Source organism: Mobula birostris, chromosome 4 (genome assembly GCF_030028105.1).
Source record: "Mobula birostris isolate sMobBir1 chromosome 4, sMobBir1.hap1, whole genome shotgun sequence".
Taxonomy (NCBI): Eukaryota; Metazoa; Chordata; class Chondrichthyes; order Myliobatiformes; family Myliobatidae; genus Mobula; species Mobula birostris.
The window spans coordinates 95,294,364-95,308,729 of record NC_092373.1 but is presented as its reverse complement, the minus strand read 5'-3'; the positions used below and the strand labels follow the sequence as shown (position 1 = coordinate 95,308,729).

At 40.3% G+C, this 14,366-nt stretch overlaps 1 protein-coding gene across 1 annotated transcript in view; it reads right to left on the bottom strand.

Moving 5' to 3' along the window:
- Positions 1-14,366, bottom strand: part of atg4b (autophagy related 4B, cysteine peptidase) — a 72,194-nt gene that overhangs the window by 26,789 nt on the left and 31,039 nt on the right. Inside the window, exons 3-6 of the mRNA XM_072255810.1 lie at positions 8,657-8,728; positions 5,801-5,899; positions 5,314-5,415; positions 97-169 (exon numbers count right to left, since the gene is read on the bottom strand). Of these exons, the coding sequence (XP_072111911.1) occupies positions 97-169; positions 5,314-5,415; positions 5,801-5,899; positions 8,657-8,728 (346 nt within the window). The remainder of the gene's footprint in view (positions 1-96; positions 170-5,313; positions 5,416-5,800; positions 5,900-8,656; positions 8,729-14,366) is intronic.

The window sequence follows — 14,366 nt, the reverse complement described above, 5'->3', positions numbered from 1 at the left end:
AGGAATACTATCTTTGCATATTATTCAATAATTGTAGAACATCACTTATTCTCGCAATGTTAGCCAGATTTCCAAATGCTGCTGCTGAATACTTACTTCAATACTTGTGCTGCTGTATTTGGTCCATACCACTGACCAATCGACTTCCCCTCTCCGACTCCCATTTGAGCTAATCCAGGACAAAAGAGACAATCACAATGTTTTCTTTCCCTAGATGCAAATTCCCAATCAATGCATCCACTCAGATAACCAACCCCTTACACTGAATATTGTTGGTGGATGGCCCAAAATTAATATAAGCATTAATTATGTATTCAGCTGCAGCTTATGAATAAAATATATGGAAATACCAAAATTTAATACCTAAAATTATAAAATAATTATTTTGAATGTATTGTTAATTATGAAAATACTAAATAGTAACACAATTTAAATACTTAAAGTGCAGCTACCATGTTCAGATTAAAACCTAACGCATATCTGTGGACAAAGTCCTGACTCCAGCTTCTATGCTGTCATGTGCTCAAAGCTCATTACTGGGTGATCTAAATGCCTTGGGAAGAAGTTTCCACTTCTACGATAGTGAGTCATGAGGTATGAACCAGTGGAGTTTTTACTTTCTATTTTAAAGTACAAAAACATGTCGACAGTTTCGCTAATCACTGCCAGTTTTTGTTTGTTGTACCTTTGATTTACTTTTACAGTCTTGGAGAGTATTGGAGAGTGAAGACCTTATTAAAGTACGGGAACCCGAAGGATTGAGTAAAGTTGGTGTCGTTCGGTGGTTTTATAAAGGATCGACCTTATTGAATCTTCGTTCAGGAATAGTGGCCTGCATCTGAGGTAACCCCTGCAAGATCAGGAAGGTTTGTGCAGTGTTCACCCTCCAGGGAAAAGGTCAGTTCCTTTAAGCCGGTTTATTTCCTTCATCGTGAATTCTTTGGACATGGCAGCACTCAGCTGGGATCAGCAGTAACGTCACGTCTTCGAAGAAATATGTTTTCAGGGAAGTCACTCCTTACTGACTATATAAATCACTTGGACTTTCGAATTTACCGCTTTAAGACTGTGTTCGAATATACCACTTTAAGAACTGCTCCAGAGTTGCTGTATAGCAGTTGACTTCCAGTTAAGTTAGTCATTTGAGTACTTTTTCACTATTGTTGAGCAGAGTTTCATAAATGTTTATTTTTGTTTATAAAACCTGACTCAATTCTATATTCATTGTTGCTGATGATGTAACAATATATTCCCCCCCCCCACCCACCCACAATTCTGATCTTTATTTGTACAAGGGATATACACTGTTGGAAAGACTAACATTAATTATCTATCCCAAATTATCTGCAAGAAGGCCCTGGAGTCCTCACAGTCAAGAAATGATCCCGATCCCACTCAGCGAATGCAGAGAATTACAGAGAATTCCCCCCTCGGATAACTCAGCAGTTATCTGCTTCTAATGAGGTTATTGCAGCATTGGTAACTGTTGTCTCTCTTTAAGTAGCAGGCATTGGTCTCAGTGATAATGGAGGTGGTAGTACTGTGGGGTGCAACATTCAACAGTGGTTCCTCCACATTACTGGATGCAGAAAGACTGGGCCGTAAGAGACCTCAAAACATTGGATGAATATTCTGAAGGCAGTACAATGAAAATTCCCTTGGGTGCTGCCTAATCTGTGGCAATTCGGATACGATCCTCATCCGTCACTTTTTCAATACTTAAAGAGGCCAATCACTTATGTCTGTTAAAAAGAAAAGTCCAGTCACTATTTGCTTTACCATCTATTTCAAAGTTTCTGGCTGCAACATATTGGGAATGTTATTTTAGTCAGAATCATGTGTTTATACACACAGGAATCACAAATCTCACTGGATCAAAAACAATGGATGCTAACTTAATGTTCCACAAATTATTATGGATGGGAGCAATTACTCTGTTGGGAGTATTCTACAGGTCCTGCAATTGCAACAGGGACATTGAGGAGCAGATACGCAAGCTGATTTTGGAAAGGTGCAAAAAAAATAACAGGGTTGTTGTCATGGGTGATTCCAATTTCACTGATGTTAAGTGATGTTAGTGCTAGAAGTCTAGGTGGAGCAGAATTTGTTAGGTGGCTTCAGGATTCCTGACACAATATGGGGAAAGGCTAACAAGAAGAGAGGCCATATTGGATCTAGGACTGGGCAATAAACCCAGTCAAGCGACAGAGCTCTCAATGAGTGAGCATTTCAGAGACAGTGACCACAACCCCCTGACCTTTAGCATAGCTTCAGACAAAAATAAGAACAGAACGTAAGTATTTAACTGGGGGAGGGTGAATTATGATACTATTAGGCAAATTGGCAACCTTTTTGCCTCTGTAGGCCGGATCGTGTATTACTGAGCAGATGGCGGGCCAGATAAATGCTGTAAGAAACTTAAAATATGGGAATTATCCATTTAAATACATCTAGTTATGTTTTGCCTCAAATTAATGAATAACACATGCTAGAAAATCAGCTTAACCAAGGATGCCAATTAGTAATCGAAAAACTCAGTTTAGTTTTTCTGTCCCACCATTGCTGGTGCCCCATCAGTTGTGATGCCGATTAGCTTCGATACATTAAGTTTCATTTCCGACATAATTTTCAGCAAGGCTTCAAAAATGTCTGCTCCAGTAACTATGTCCTTCATACGAGTTAATTGAATAAACTCTTCAAAAACTTGAAAAGTTGAGGTCACTCCTCGCACAAACACTGCAAGTCTGTACTATCATCAAGCGCAATTGAAAAAAAATGCAATTCGTAGCAGGCATCCCTTAAGCAACTTTTAACATCTGCTGACATTTCTTCAACTCGCCGTGTGATCGTTCTTACTAACAGGCTGATAGGTGCAAATAAAGATTTCTTTTCAGGATAAACAATATCCACCACTGCCAGTAAACATTCTTTGACAAACTCTCCATTTGTAAAAGGTATCATCTGTTCTGCAATATGTTTTGAGACTTCGTAGCTGGCACAGGTATTTCCTTCATTTTCACTGCTTTTTCGGTACTCAGCGTCTACCTTCCTGCGTTTTGCATTCATTGCCATTGGAATTTTTTTCTTTGACTTTATTTCAAAACATGAGTTATTCTACAAGTATCGTAGCACATGTAAATATCTGGATATTTAGCGTGGATTTCTTGTTAAAACACAGTGACACTTTCTGTTTACAAATTTGAACGATCCCATCTGAAAACCTGCGCGTGCACGGACAGTATCTAATACATATTAATGGGGTAGTCTGCCTTCCTGTCATTCGTATATACCAGTGTTAAGCCTGGAACAAAACGGAACCTGGAGCCGGTGTAACAAGACGCCATCAGTGTGGTCGCGTGAAACACTCAGAATAAGGAAAAATCGCTCGTGGGCTGGATAAGCATAGTATCTTAATATTTGCTAGCGGGCCGGTCAAAATACTTTCGCCTACTCCTGTTATATAGGGTCTGCTTGCATGGGGTTCTGGATAGGTTTGTCCCATTGAAGCAGGAAAAGGAATAGTAGGGTAAAGAAACCACAGTTGACAAGAGGTGGCACATTCAATTTATGAGGAAGAACAAAGCATACTTAAAAGTTTTGGAAGCAAAGATCAGATAGGGCTCCAGAGATTTATAAGGAAGAAGCTGAAGAATGGAACAAGTAGGATAAAGAGAAACCCCAAGGCATTCTACATGCATGTGAAGAACAGAAGGGTGACAAGAGTGAGGATAAGACCAATCAAGGATGAAGGAGGAAAACATGGGACTGGAGTAGGAGAGGCAGGGGAAGTCCTTAATGAATATTTTGCTTCAGTATTCATCAGTGAGAAGCACCTTGATGGATGTGATGTTAGCATTGCAATGTGCTGGAATATGTTGAGGTTAAGAGAGAGGATGTACTGGAGCTTTAGAAAAACATTAGGATAGATAAGTCCCCGGGCTCAAAGAGGATATACCCCAGGTTACTATGGGAAGCAAGGAAAACACACTGCCGCGCTGTTGATGATGATTTTCGCATTCTCCCTGGCAAAGGAGTAGTACCACAAGATTGGAGCATGAGAAATGTTATCTTCTTGTTCAAGAAAAGTAAATCCTGTAATTATAGAGCAATGAGTCTTACATCAGTGATGGGCAAATTATTTGAGAGGATTCTTAAGAGGCAGGATTTATGAGAAGCATAGTCTGATTAGTGATAGTCAGCATGGCTTTGTGAGGGAGGTCATGCCTCACGAACCTGATTGACTTTTTAAGGAAGCCATAAAGCAAATTGATGAAGGTAGAGCACATGGTAGTAGATGGAGCATATTCTGCCTACTAGTGGTGTTCTGCAGGGATCTGTTCCGGGGTTTCTGCTCTTTGTGAAATTTAGATGAAGAACTTGAAGGGTGGATTAGTAAATTTGCAGATGACATGAAGGTTATGTTGTTGTGGATAGTGTATAAGGTTGTCATAGGTTACAAGAGGGCACTGACAGGATGCAGAGCTGGGTTTTGAAGTGGCACATGGAAATCACTCTGGAAAAGTGTGAAGTGATACACTTTGGAAGGATAGACTTGAAGGCAGAGTACAAAGTACAGAGTACAAAGTTATTCCTGCTCCTTTAAGAGACTGATGGTTGAGGGGTAATAACTCGTCCTGAACCTGGTGGTGTGAGTCCTGAGGCTCCTATACCTTCTGCCTGATGGCAGCAGCGAGAAGAGAGCATGATTTGGGTGATTGGGGAGGGGTGGTCCCAAATGATGGATGCTGCTTTCTTGCAACAATTTTCTGTCCATCCAAATAGTTTGATAACAAGTTCACAACTGAGAGATTAAGCAGGTTCAAGATAAGCGTAGAAAGGTAGCCGTGGGTATTGCTTGCACACAAATGGTAGTGTATTTTACTACATGGTAATGTTAATATTAGGCTAAAAATATTCTAAACTTAATATACCATACAGGTGAAATCCATGTTACGACTGTTCAGATAACAAAATTCACTGATACAGAATTCCTAAATCACTACCAAAAAATCTGAGATTTAGATTATAATTTACTCTCAAGGAATCTGTGCCTCAATTTGATCATCACTTAACTAGAGGAGCAATAGCTATGATTACAGGCAAGAGAGTTAGAAAAGGGAGATGGAGAATGTTTATCTCAAAGTTGTGAAACCACATGAATTCATTTCAAAGCAGTGTTGAGGGAGCAAATCTCAACAGTTTAGTCAGATAAAAATTACAAAATCTATAAGGATTATGGGTGAGTAACTGACGATGTAAACCATCTAACTCCCATGTATTTCTTCTTACTCACTGTAGTGGTAAACAGCTCACCTATTTGATGAATGGAGTAGTAGCTATCCTTTTTGTCAAGAAATGCATTCAGTATGCTGTAATATTCATCCCTTTGCTGTTTACCATTTTCCCACCTCCAGTCTGCAAAGAGAAGAAAAATAAGGAAACAAACACGGGTTTTTAAAAATTCTACTGAAAAAAGCAGGAAGCAGATTTTTAATGTACAGGATCACTGTGATATTCCCTGCAACCCTTCAGTACCACAGGGAGACAGATGGAGATGAGACCCACTTACTATACCTTTACGAATGGAGATAGTAATTGCTGAATTCTGTCCAAAGTCCTGATTTCTAACTCTATTCACTGACAGACACAAAAACAATCCATTTTTCCACCATTAAGTTTCTACCTTGCTGCTACTACTACTACCATGTTGACTCAGGCCTAGGGGGCCGGCGTCGGGCAAACCTTGTCCATCTACCCAAATGATTCTGAAGCAAGGTGTGAACCAGTTCGTGAAACTCACCTCGACCCAAATGTCTGCAGATGAGAGCCTGAGCCAAGATCATCTGTCCACATCGCAACATGCAGCCCCAGCCATTATCGGAGGTGGGCCCTGTGCCTCCTGTTCACATCACAAGAATTAATATTGACAGCATGCAATAAATACCATATATTTATTATAGTAATTAACCTCTTCTGGAAAACTGGAAGGAAGAAATCCAGTCACAGGACAAAACAAAATCAAAATAACATTTTACTCAGAGATGGTGAGAAATTTTACAGAGCTATGTTCAAAATATCTTAACACTAATGCTGTAATATGTCAAACACCCAGCCAAGGCTGTTAACAGAAAACAAACAGAAGATGCTGGAAACATCCAGCAGATTAAACTGCATCTGTGAAGAGAGAAACTGTAACACACATTAAATGCAGGAGGAACTCAGCAGGTCAGGCAGCATCAATGGTGAGGAATAAAGACTCAATGTTTTAGGCTGAGAGCCTTCAGCAGGACTGGAAAGGAAGAGGGAAGAAGACAGAAAAAGAAGATGGGGGGAAGGTAGAAGGTGATAGGTAAAGCCAGATGAGGGTAAGGTAGGTGGGTGGGGGTGGGGGAGCTGGGACGTGACAGGTGGGCAAGGGAAAGGGATGAAGGAAGAATCTGATAGAAGAGGAGTGTGGACCATGGGAGAAAATGAATGAGGAGGGGCACCTGCCACCTTCCAGCCTGTGCTCTTTCCCCTCACTCCAGCTTTTTATTGTGGCTTCTTTCCCCTTACTTTCCAATCTTGATTAAGTGTCTCATTCTGAAACATCAACTCTTTATTCCTCTCTAGAGATGCTGCCTTACTTGCTGAGTTCTGCTAACATTTGTGTGTGTTACTCTGGACTTCCAGCATCTGCAGAATCTCTTCTGTTTAGAAAACGAGGAACAGAGTTAACATTTCAGATGGAAGACCTTTCATCAGAACATCAACCTGAAACATTCACCATTTCTCTCTCCACAAATGCTGTCTGCCTTGCTGAGTGTTTCCAGCATTTTTGGTTTTTATTTCCGTCAAGAAGGGCTGAAAGGTGGCCTAATAAAAATGTTTAAAATGATGAAGAATTTGGTAGGAAAATATAAAAAGGTTTCCATTTTTGCATAGAATCTGAAGCTAGGGATCATGACTGCAAGGAAGTCATGAATAAATCCGGTTAAGGATTCAGGAGTAACTTATTTAGATAAAGAAATCTGAGAGTGTTAAACATACTGCCAAATAAAGCAGTTAAACAGAAGTACTAAGTGGAGGAGGAAGAAATATTCTGAGAAAATAAGATGACAATGAGTGGGAGAAATTATAGACAGACAAAATGTCTTTAACTGGAATGTATGAGTGAGTGGATTACATAGGATTAACAGAATAACAGCCATTCAGCTCCTCAAAGCTGACCTGCCATTCATCATGTTGGAACTGTTGCTTAAATCCATCTTCCCAGCACAGATCCACAACTTTTAATATCATCACTGAAGTAAGTTTACAAATAACAAAGTGTTGTAAATGCCAGAAATTCTGGAAATACTCAGCAGGTCAGGCAACATCTGTGGAGTAGGAAGCAGAATTAATATTTCAGGTCATTTACCAATTTCCCAATTTACCAAACCAGACTGAGTTTGACAAAAAAATATTTTGAATGTTTAAAATTAGTCCCAGGTTATGTTTTTTGGAAAGTGTTCCAAATTCCCATACATACTGGACTTCTCCAAAGATGTACCTGCAAAACATAGCTCCAGGATAAATGTCTCCTTGCTCTCAAATGTTCCCACACTAATTTAATCAATGTACTTGCAACAGCTGCCATATACATTATATACTGTGCCACTAAAGTCAATGTCATCAAACTTAGATTCATACTTCGCTATTCCCTCATTCACTGCAGGATTTCAATGGTTTATTAACACATGTTATCCAAACATACCCTGTGGCCACTTTATTTGGTATCTCCTCTACCTAATGAAGCAGCCACCGAGTGTAAGTTTTTGGTCTCCTGCTGCTGTAGCCCATCCATTTCAAGGTTTGGCACGTTGTATGTTCAGAGATGCTCTTCTGCACACCACTGTTATAGCCATTCTCCTCTAATCTCTCTCCTTAACAAGGTGTTTTTGCGCACAGAACTGTTGCTCATTAGATTTTTTTTTTGTTGTTTTTCTTACCAGTCTCTGTAAACTCTAGAGACTGTTAGAGTATCTCAGCAGTTTCTGACATATTCAAATCACCCCATCAGGAACCAACAATCATGGTCAAAATCAGTTAGATCACATTCCTTCCCCATTCTGATATTTGGTCTGAACAACAACTGACCTCTTGATCATGCCTGCAAGCTTTTATGCATTGAGTTGCTGTCACAAGATTTGCATTAATGAACTGGTACACCTAATAAAAGTAGCCGCTGAGTGTATATAGCCAAGTTACTGGCATACCGTTTAAGTAGCATCATTTGGACATTTAGCAAGTTAGTAGAGCTGCTGCCTCACAGCTTTAGCAACCAGAATTCCATGCTACCTCCCTTGCTGTCTGTATGGAGTTTGCATGTTTTGCCTGTGACTACATAGGTTTCCCATAGATTCTCTGGTTAGTATGTTAATTGGTTAATGTAAATTGACTCTAGGAGTGTTAGTTACTGTTTGAATATGGGGGTAGTTGTTGGGAGAGAATAAGCTGGGATTAGTCTAACATTAGCGTAAACGTGTTAGAAAACTGACAAAGACTCAGTGGGCAGAAGGGCCTTTATGATTTGGTAATTAGTATTTGAACTGTCTCCAAAATATTAATTTAAAGCAGTGCAAGATGGGTTAACAAACTAATGAATTTTAGCTGGGAAAGACCAATAAGTACTTACCAATAGGAGAAAAATTCTTCCTGTAGGTAAACCAGAGCCGTGAAGTGACATCTGCAAAGATCTCATCTTTATCTAAAAAATAAAGAAAAAGACTTGGATTAAAAGACCCACTGGATTTCGTAATGCAGACAGTATCTCTGCTCTAATCCTTCCACCAAATACTTCAGATCCATGCCCCCTAGATTCTGACCTGACTTATTAGGGAAGTAAGTCCTTTCTATTCTTTCGAAGTCCGAACCAGAATTTTGAAGACCTCGATTAAAGCATCATTCAATCTCCTTAGTTCAAAAAGAGAATTTCAGTTAATGCAATCTCTCCTCATAGCTATAATTTTCCAGTCCTGATAGCATCCGTTTAAATCTCCTCTGCACTTTCTCCAAAGCAAGCCACATGTTTGTTATAACGTACAGACCAGAAATATATGCAGAACTGAAGCTCGGGCCTAATTCATATTATATACAGTTCTAGTACAACTTACTTCTTCTTATTTTCAATGGCTCAGATACAAAGTATAGCATCCGACATGTCTTTTTAACCACCTTCCTGACCTACCCTGCCAACTTTAAGGAACTGTGTGTGTGTGTGTGTGTGTGTGTGTGTGTGTGTGTGTGTGTGTGTGAGAGAGACACCCATTTAATTTTCTACCTTGCCTTGTTATAACAACTGAAATGCATTATCTCACACATAGCTGGATTAAATTCATCTGCTACATCTTTGCCCAAATGACAAGAACATCTATATCGCTTGCAACCTGAAGCTTTACTTTCCTCATTATCCAGTACAGGCCAATTTTTGGATCCTATACTATAGGTGCACTGATTAATAGATCAGTGCTCAGAGCACTGGGCAAGAACTCCAGCTCTTCATTGAAACCATGTAATAGAAATTAGCCTAAGAGGGAATATGTAACTTCATGTACTATTTGTCCATTTTATTTAAGGCTGTTGGTACATTGCCAGAATAAACAGAGATATTGATTAATTAAAAAAATATATAAAGGTAATATGGGATTAGAGTTTATTAATTTATTCAGAGCATGTGGGATTACTTAATCTTTACACTTGAAATGAGGTTAGTGAGTCACTATGTTATTGTGGTTCTTTTGTTGCTTCAGATCCGATGCAGCACAACTATTTTATTCTGCTTTACACTAGCTCTGAATGACATTAAACAATCTTGAACCTTGAATGCAATGATCCCAAGGAGGGATTTCTCCAATTTTGACCCAGCAACGATCAAGGAATAGCAATATATTTTTAATTTGCTTTATACTTGTAAGTCAGACAGGATCCTGCAGAAGGAAATAACTCATGTGCCATCTGCCCTTGTCCCTCAAGGTGATAGAGTTCATTGGACTGCGCACCTGCCATCGAAGTCTGGGTGAAATGTTGCTGTGTATTTGGTATTTTCTGCAGCTATCATTGCTGGTGCGAGCCAACGTTTTAATGTATCGGATGAATGTTTGCCTTTGACTGTTACTTCAGTTCTTGCTGTTCTACCACATCCCCTTGGATGGAATAAAGGTTCTGCGCTGAGTCAGGAGATGTCGCTTTGTTTAATATGGTGTATGGTTTTTTCTTGTCACCTTAACAGTACCTAGACTGTTAAGCTTCAAGTTAATGGTGACCCATTGGAAGCTGATGTTGGGTATAAATATCAGGAGAAGACGCTTTGCTAACCATTGCCCAGCAGCTGAAGATACTGAACAACTGAAGATACTCAAACAAAAGAAAACACATGACTTCTTCCCGTGAAATTCCTGAGAACTGGGATTTGATCTACAATTCTGGTATTTTGAAATTTTCAGAGCTCTGAAGATTTGGAGAAAATGCCTTGTCACTGCTAACTGAAAGATCAATTCCTTTCAAAACAATGCATGGGAATCTGTTGTTGGGCCCAATGCTAGGCACCAGGCATCATACCTTTCAATTGATGCACAAGCATAACTGCTGGCAATGTGCATGCTTTACTTAGAGCTTACAGCCCTATTTAGGGTCAATTGAGTGGAAAATCCTGAGGAAGTTTCAATGCTAAGAAAGATCCAAGACAATGAAAATTTGTCCAACTAATTTTGCTAGGGTTCCTAAAACGCCAGAGTTGATCAAATATTGCTTTGATTGCAAGGGGAGTTATTTCAATTGCACCTATGGAATTTAGCCCTTTTGTTTGTGTTAGTTCCAAAGACTTAACTGTGGTCTGGAGCTCCTGCTTCCAGCAAAAGTCAATGTGAATACCTGTTTACTAGTAAGCATGGCTAGATAGCACTTTCAGTGATCCAATGGCATTAGAAAAGTAGGAAAAAACTGGACACCCTTATTTTTATTGACATGACATTACCGAACAATTTTCCTTGCTGGGTGAATATCTGTGTTGTAACTTTTTTGTAACCTTGGCCACCAAAACAGCTAGAACACATTTTCAGGTCTTTGGCATTTCAGTCACCATGCACTGAAATCTTTCCAAGTCAATGTTTCCACATCTGATACATTAAAATATGTCTTATTTTCTGTTTGCAGATAATATCTTTGTTATAGGATATAACAAGGATAACTAGCAATTTTCTTCAATATGAAAATATAGTATAAGCAATAAGAGGAGATAGCAAGAGGAAGCTGAGATAGACAATTTATTTGGTACTTCTTTTGGCCATAAGTGCTAAACAAGTGATCCATCATGGCTTCCTCAAGATCTTTATCTTGGACTGCAAAGCTTTGATCTTATTAGATGGCTCCAAGATTAATTATTAATATTGTATGCTGTGTTTTGTAGTTGATAGTCATGTATTATACCTTTATTGGACTGCTCTTCATTTTTAGGCACATTTGGCACTGCTCCTAGCATGCTTTTCTGCATTTTACTTTGATGATTGATCTCCCTTTCTCTTCTTTGTACTGGCCATCTCCCCTCTCAGTCATGATGCACGGTTTCAACTGAACACATTCACAATTCCTTTCCCTCCCACAGATGTTACGCAACCACAGAGTTCCTCTAGCAGATTGTTTGCAGCTGAAGATTCCAGGAGCTGCAGTCTCGTGTCACCTTGAGGACTGGGTGACCTAGTGAGGAAAGTGTACTCTCTGGATTTCAGGCAAATCTGAGGATTCTGATAAAGGATTTTCAGGAACTTGGCAGAGTAGATTAAGGAAAGGTGTTTCTCCTGATGGGGCATTTAGAACCAAGAAAATAGGCTCAGGACAGACACATCAGTTAGGTTCAAGACAGACTAAGGTGAGGAATTTGTTGTGTCATACGATGATGAATCTTTTGGAATTCTCAGTGCTGAATAAGTATAGTTAAGCTGAGTCTGATCACTTGCAGTCTAAAAAAGTAAGGTTGTGAGGATCAGTAAGGTAAACGTTGAGAACAATGACCAGATTAACTGGATAGTGAGGGCTCCATGGGTATAGAACTGCTTCCATCTCTTATATGCCCTCTCAAGCTCTGTAATGTGCAACATGTAGAGGGTGATGGATGAGTATTTAATAAAAACTTGCAAGACAGAACCGAATAAAAAGTTTGACGGGAAAAAGAATGATACAGCTTATGGGTAGAAAGCAATCAGAGCAATACATAATCACTCTAAATGTAAGACTGCACAGATGCTGGATGGTTTTCTTCCCAGGAGGCCTCCAAACAGTAGCCAGTAGGTGAGGTACAAATTACAACAGATAATAGAAAAGGAATGTTAAAAGGGCAATGTTACAATGGTCATAGCAGATTTCAATATCGAAGTATACTATGAAAATCAGGTTCATGCTGAATCCCAAGAGAGTGGATTTGCAGAATGATTATCAGATGGCTTTTCAGAACAGCTTGTGGTCAAGACCATTAGGGAGAAGGCAATTCTGGATTGGATGTTGTACAATGAACCACATTTGATTAGGAAGCTTAAGTTAAAGGAACCCCTAGGAGGCAGTGATCATAATATGATGGAATTCACTCTGCAGTTTGAGAGGGAGAAGCTAAAATCAGATGTATCAGTATTAAGCTGGAGTAAAGGGAACTACAGAGACATGAGCGAGGAGCTGGCCGAAATTGATTGGGAGGGCAATTCCCTGGACCTGATCGTCTCATTTTCACCATGGATGTCCATTCCCTATATACTTCTATCCCCCATCAAGAGGTCCTTAAAGCTCTCCACTTCTTTCTTGACAACAGACTTAACCAGTTCCTCCTCTATCACTACCCTCTTCTGTCTCATGGTACTAGTCCTCACACTCAATAATTTCCCTTTTGGTTCCTCCCACTTTCTCCAAACTCAAAGTGTAGCAATGGGCACCCGCATGAGCCCTAGCTATCTCTGCTTTTTTTGGCAATGTGGAACAGTCCATGTCCAAGCCTTCAACGGCAATGCTCTCTAACTTTTACTCCACTACATTAATGACCGCACTGGGGCTACTTCATGCACCCATGCTAAGCTCGTCAATCTCATCAACTTTGGCTCCAACTTCTACCTGTCTGTAAATTTACCTAGCCCATTTCTGACACCTCTCTCCCTTTTCTCAATCTATCTGTCTCCATCTCTGGGGACAAACTGTCTACAGATATCTTTTATAAACCTACTGACTCTCACACCTATCTTGACTATATTTCTTCCCACCCTGTCATCCGTAAAAATGCTATTCCCTTTTCTTAGTTCCTTTGTTTCTGCCACATCTTTCTCAGGTTGAGGCTTTCCTTTCCAGAACATCGGAGACATCCTCCTTCTTCAAAGAATGGGGTTTCCCTTCCTTCATCATTAATGCCGCATCTCCTTCATTTCCTGGACAAGCGCCCTCACCTCATCTTCCTGCTTCCTTAACAGGGATAGAGTTCCTCTAATCCTTACCTACCACCTGATGAGCCTCTGCATCCAACATATCATTCTCTCTATCTTCAACAGCATCCAAACATCAAACACACCTTCAACAACCCCCCAACTCTCCACTTTCCACGAAGATTGCTCTCTCCCCAGTTCCCTTGTCCATTTACCCTTCCCCGTTAATCTCCCTCCTGGCACTTGTCTCTGCAAGCAGAAGTACTACACCCCTACCCATTTGCCTTCTCTCTCACCCCCACTCAGGGCCCCAAGCAGTCCTTCCAGATGAGGCAACACTTCATGCTGGGGCCGTCTACTGTATCCAGTGCTCCCTTTGTTGCCTCCTGTACATCAGTGAGACCTGACATACATTGGGGAATTGCTTTGTCAAGCACCTTCGCTCCATCCACAACAAGGATTTCCTGATGGTCAACTATTTTAATTCCAGTCCCCCATTCCCATACGTCGGTCCACGGCCTCCTCTATTGCCATGATGAGGCCAATCTCACTTTGGAAGAGCAACACCTTGTATTCTGTCCAATTAGCCTTCAGGTTAATTCCAGTAATATTTCCCTCTCCCTCTTCTTCCATTCTTCACTCTAGCCCCCCTCTTACCTCTTCTCTTCTCCTTACCTGCCTATCACCCTCCCCTAGTGCCTCTCCATCTTCCCTTTTTCCCATGGTCTACTCTCCTCTACTATCAGATTCCTTCTTCTCCAGCCCTTTACCTTTTCTACCTATCACCTCCCAGCTTCTTACTTCATCGCCCTCCCCCACCCAAAGAGAGTCAAAGAGAGGTAACAGTGGATATCCGATTGCTGGAAAATTATGCTGGAGAGGTAGAAAAGGGAAACGAAGAAAATGCAAGTGAACAAAGTAAGTATTTTGCTGTGGAAGACACCAGCAGCATGC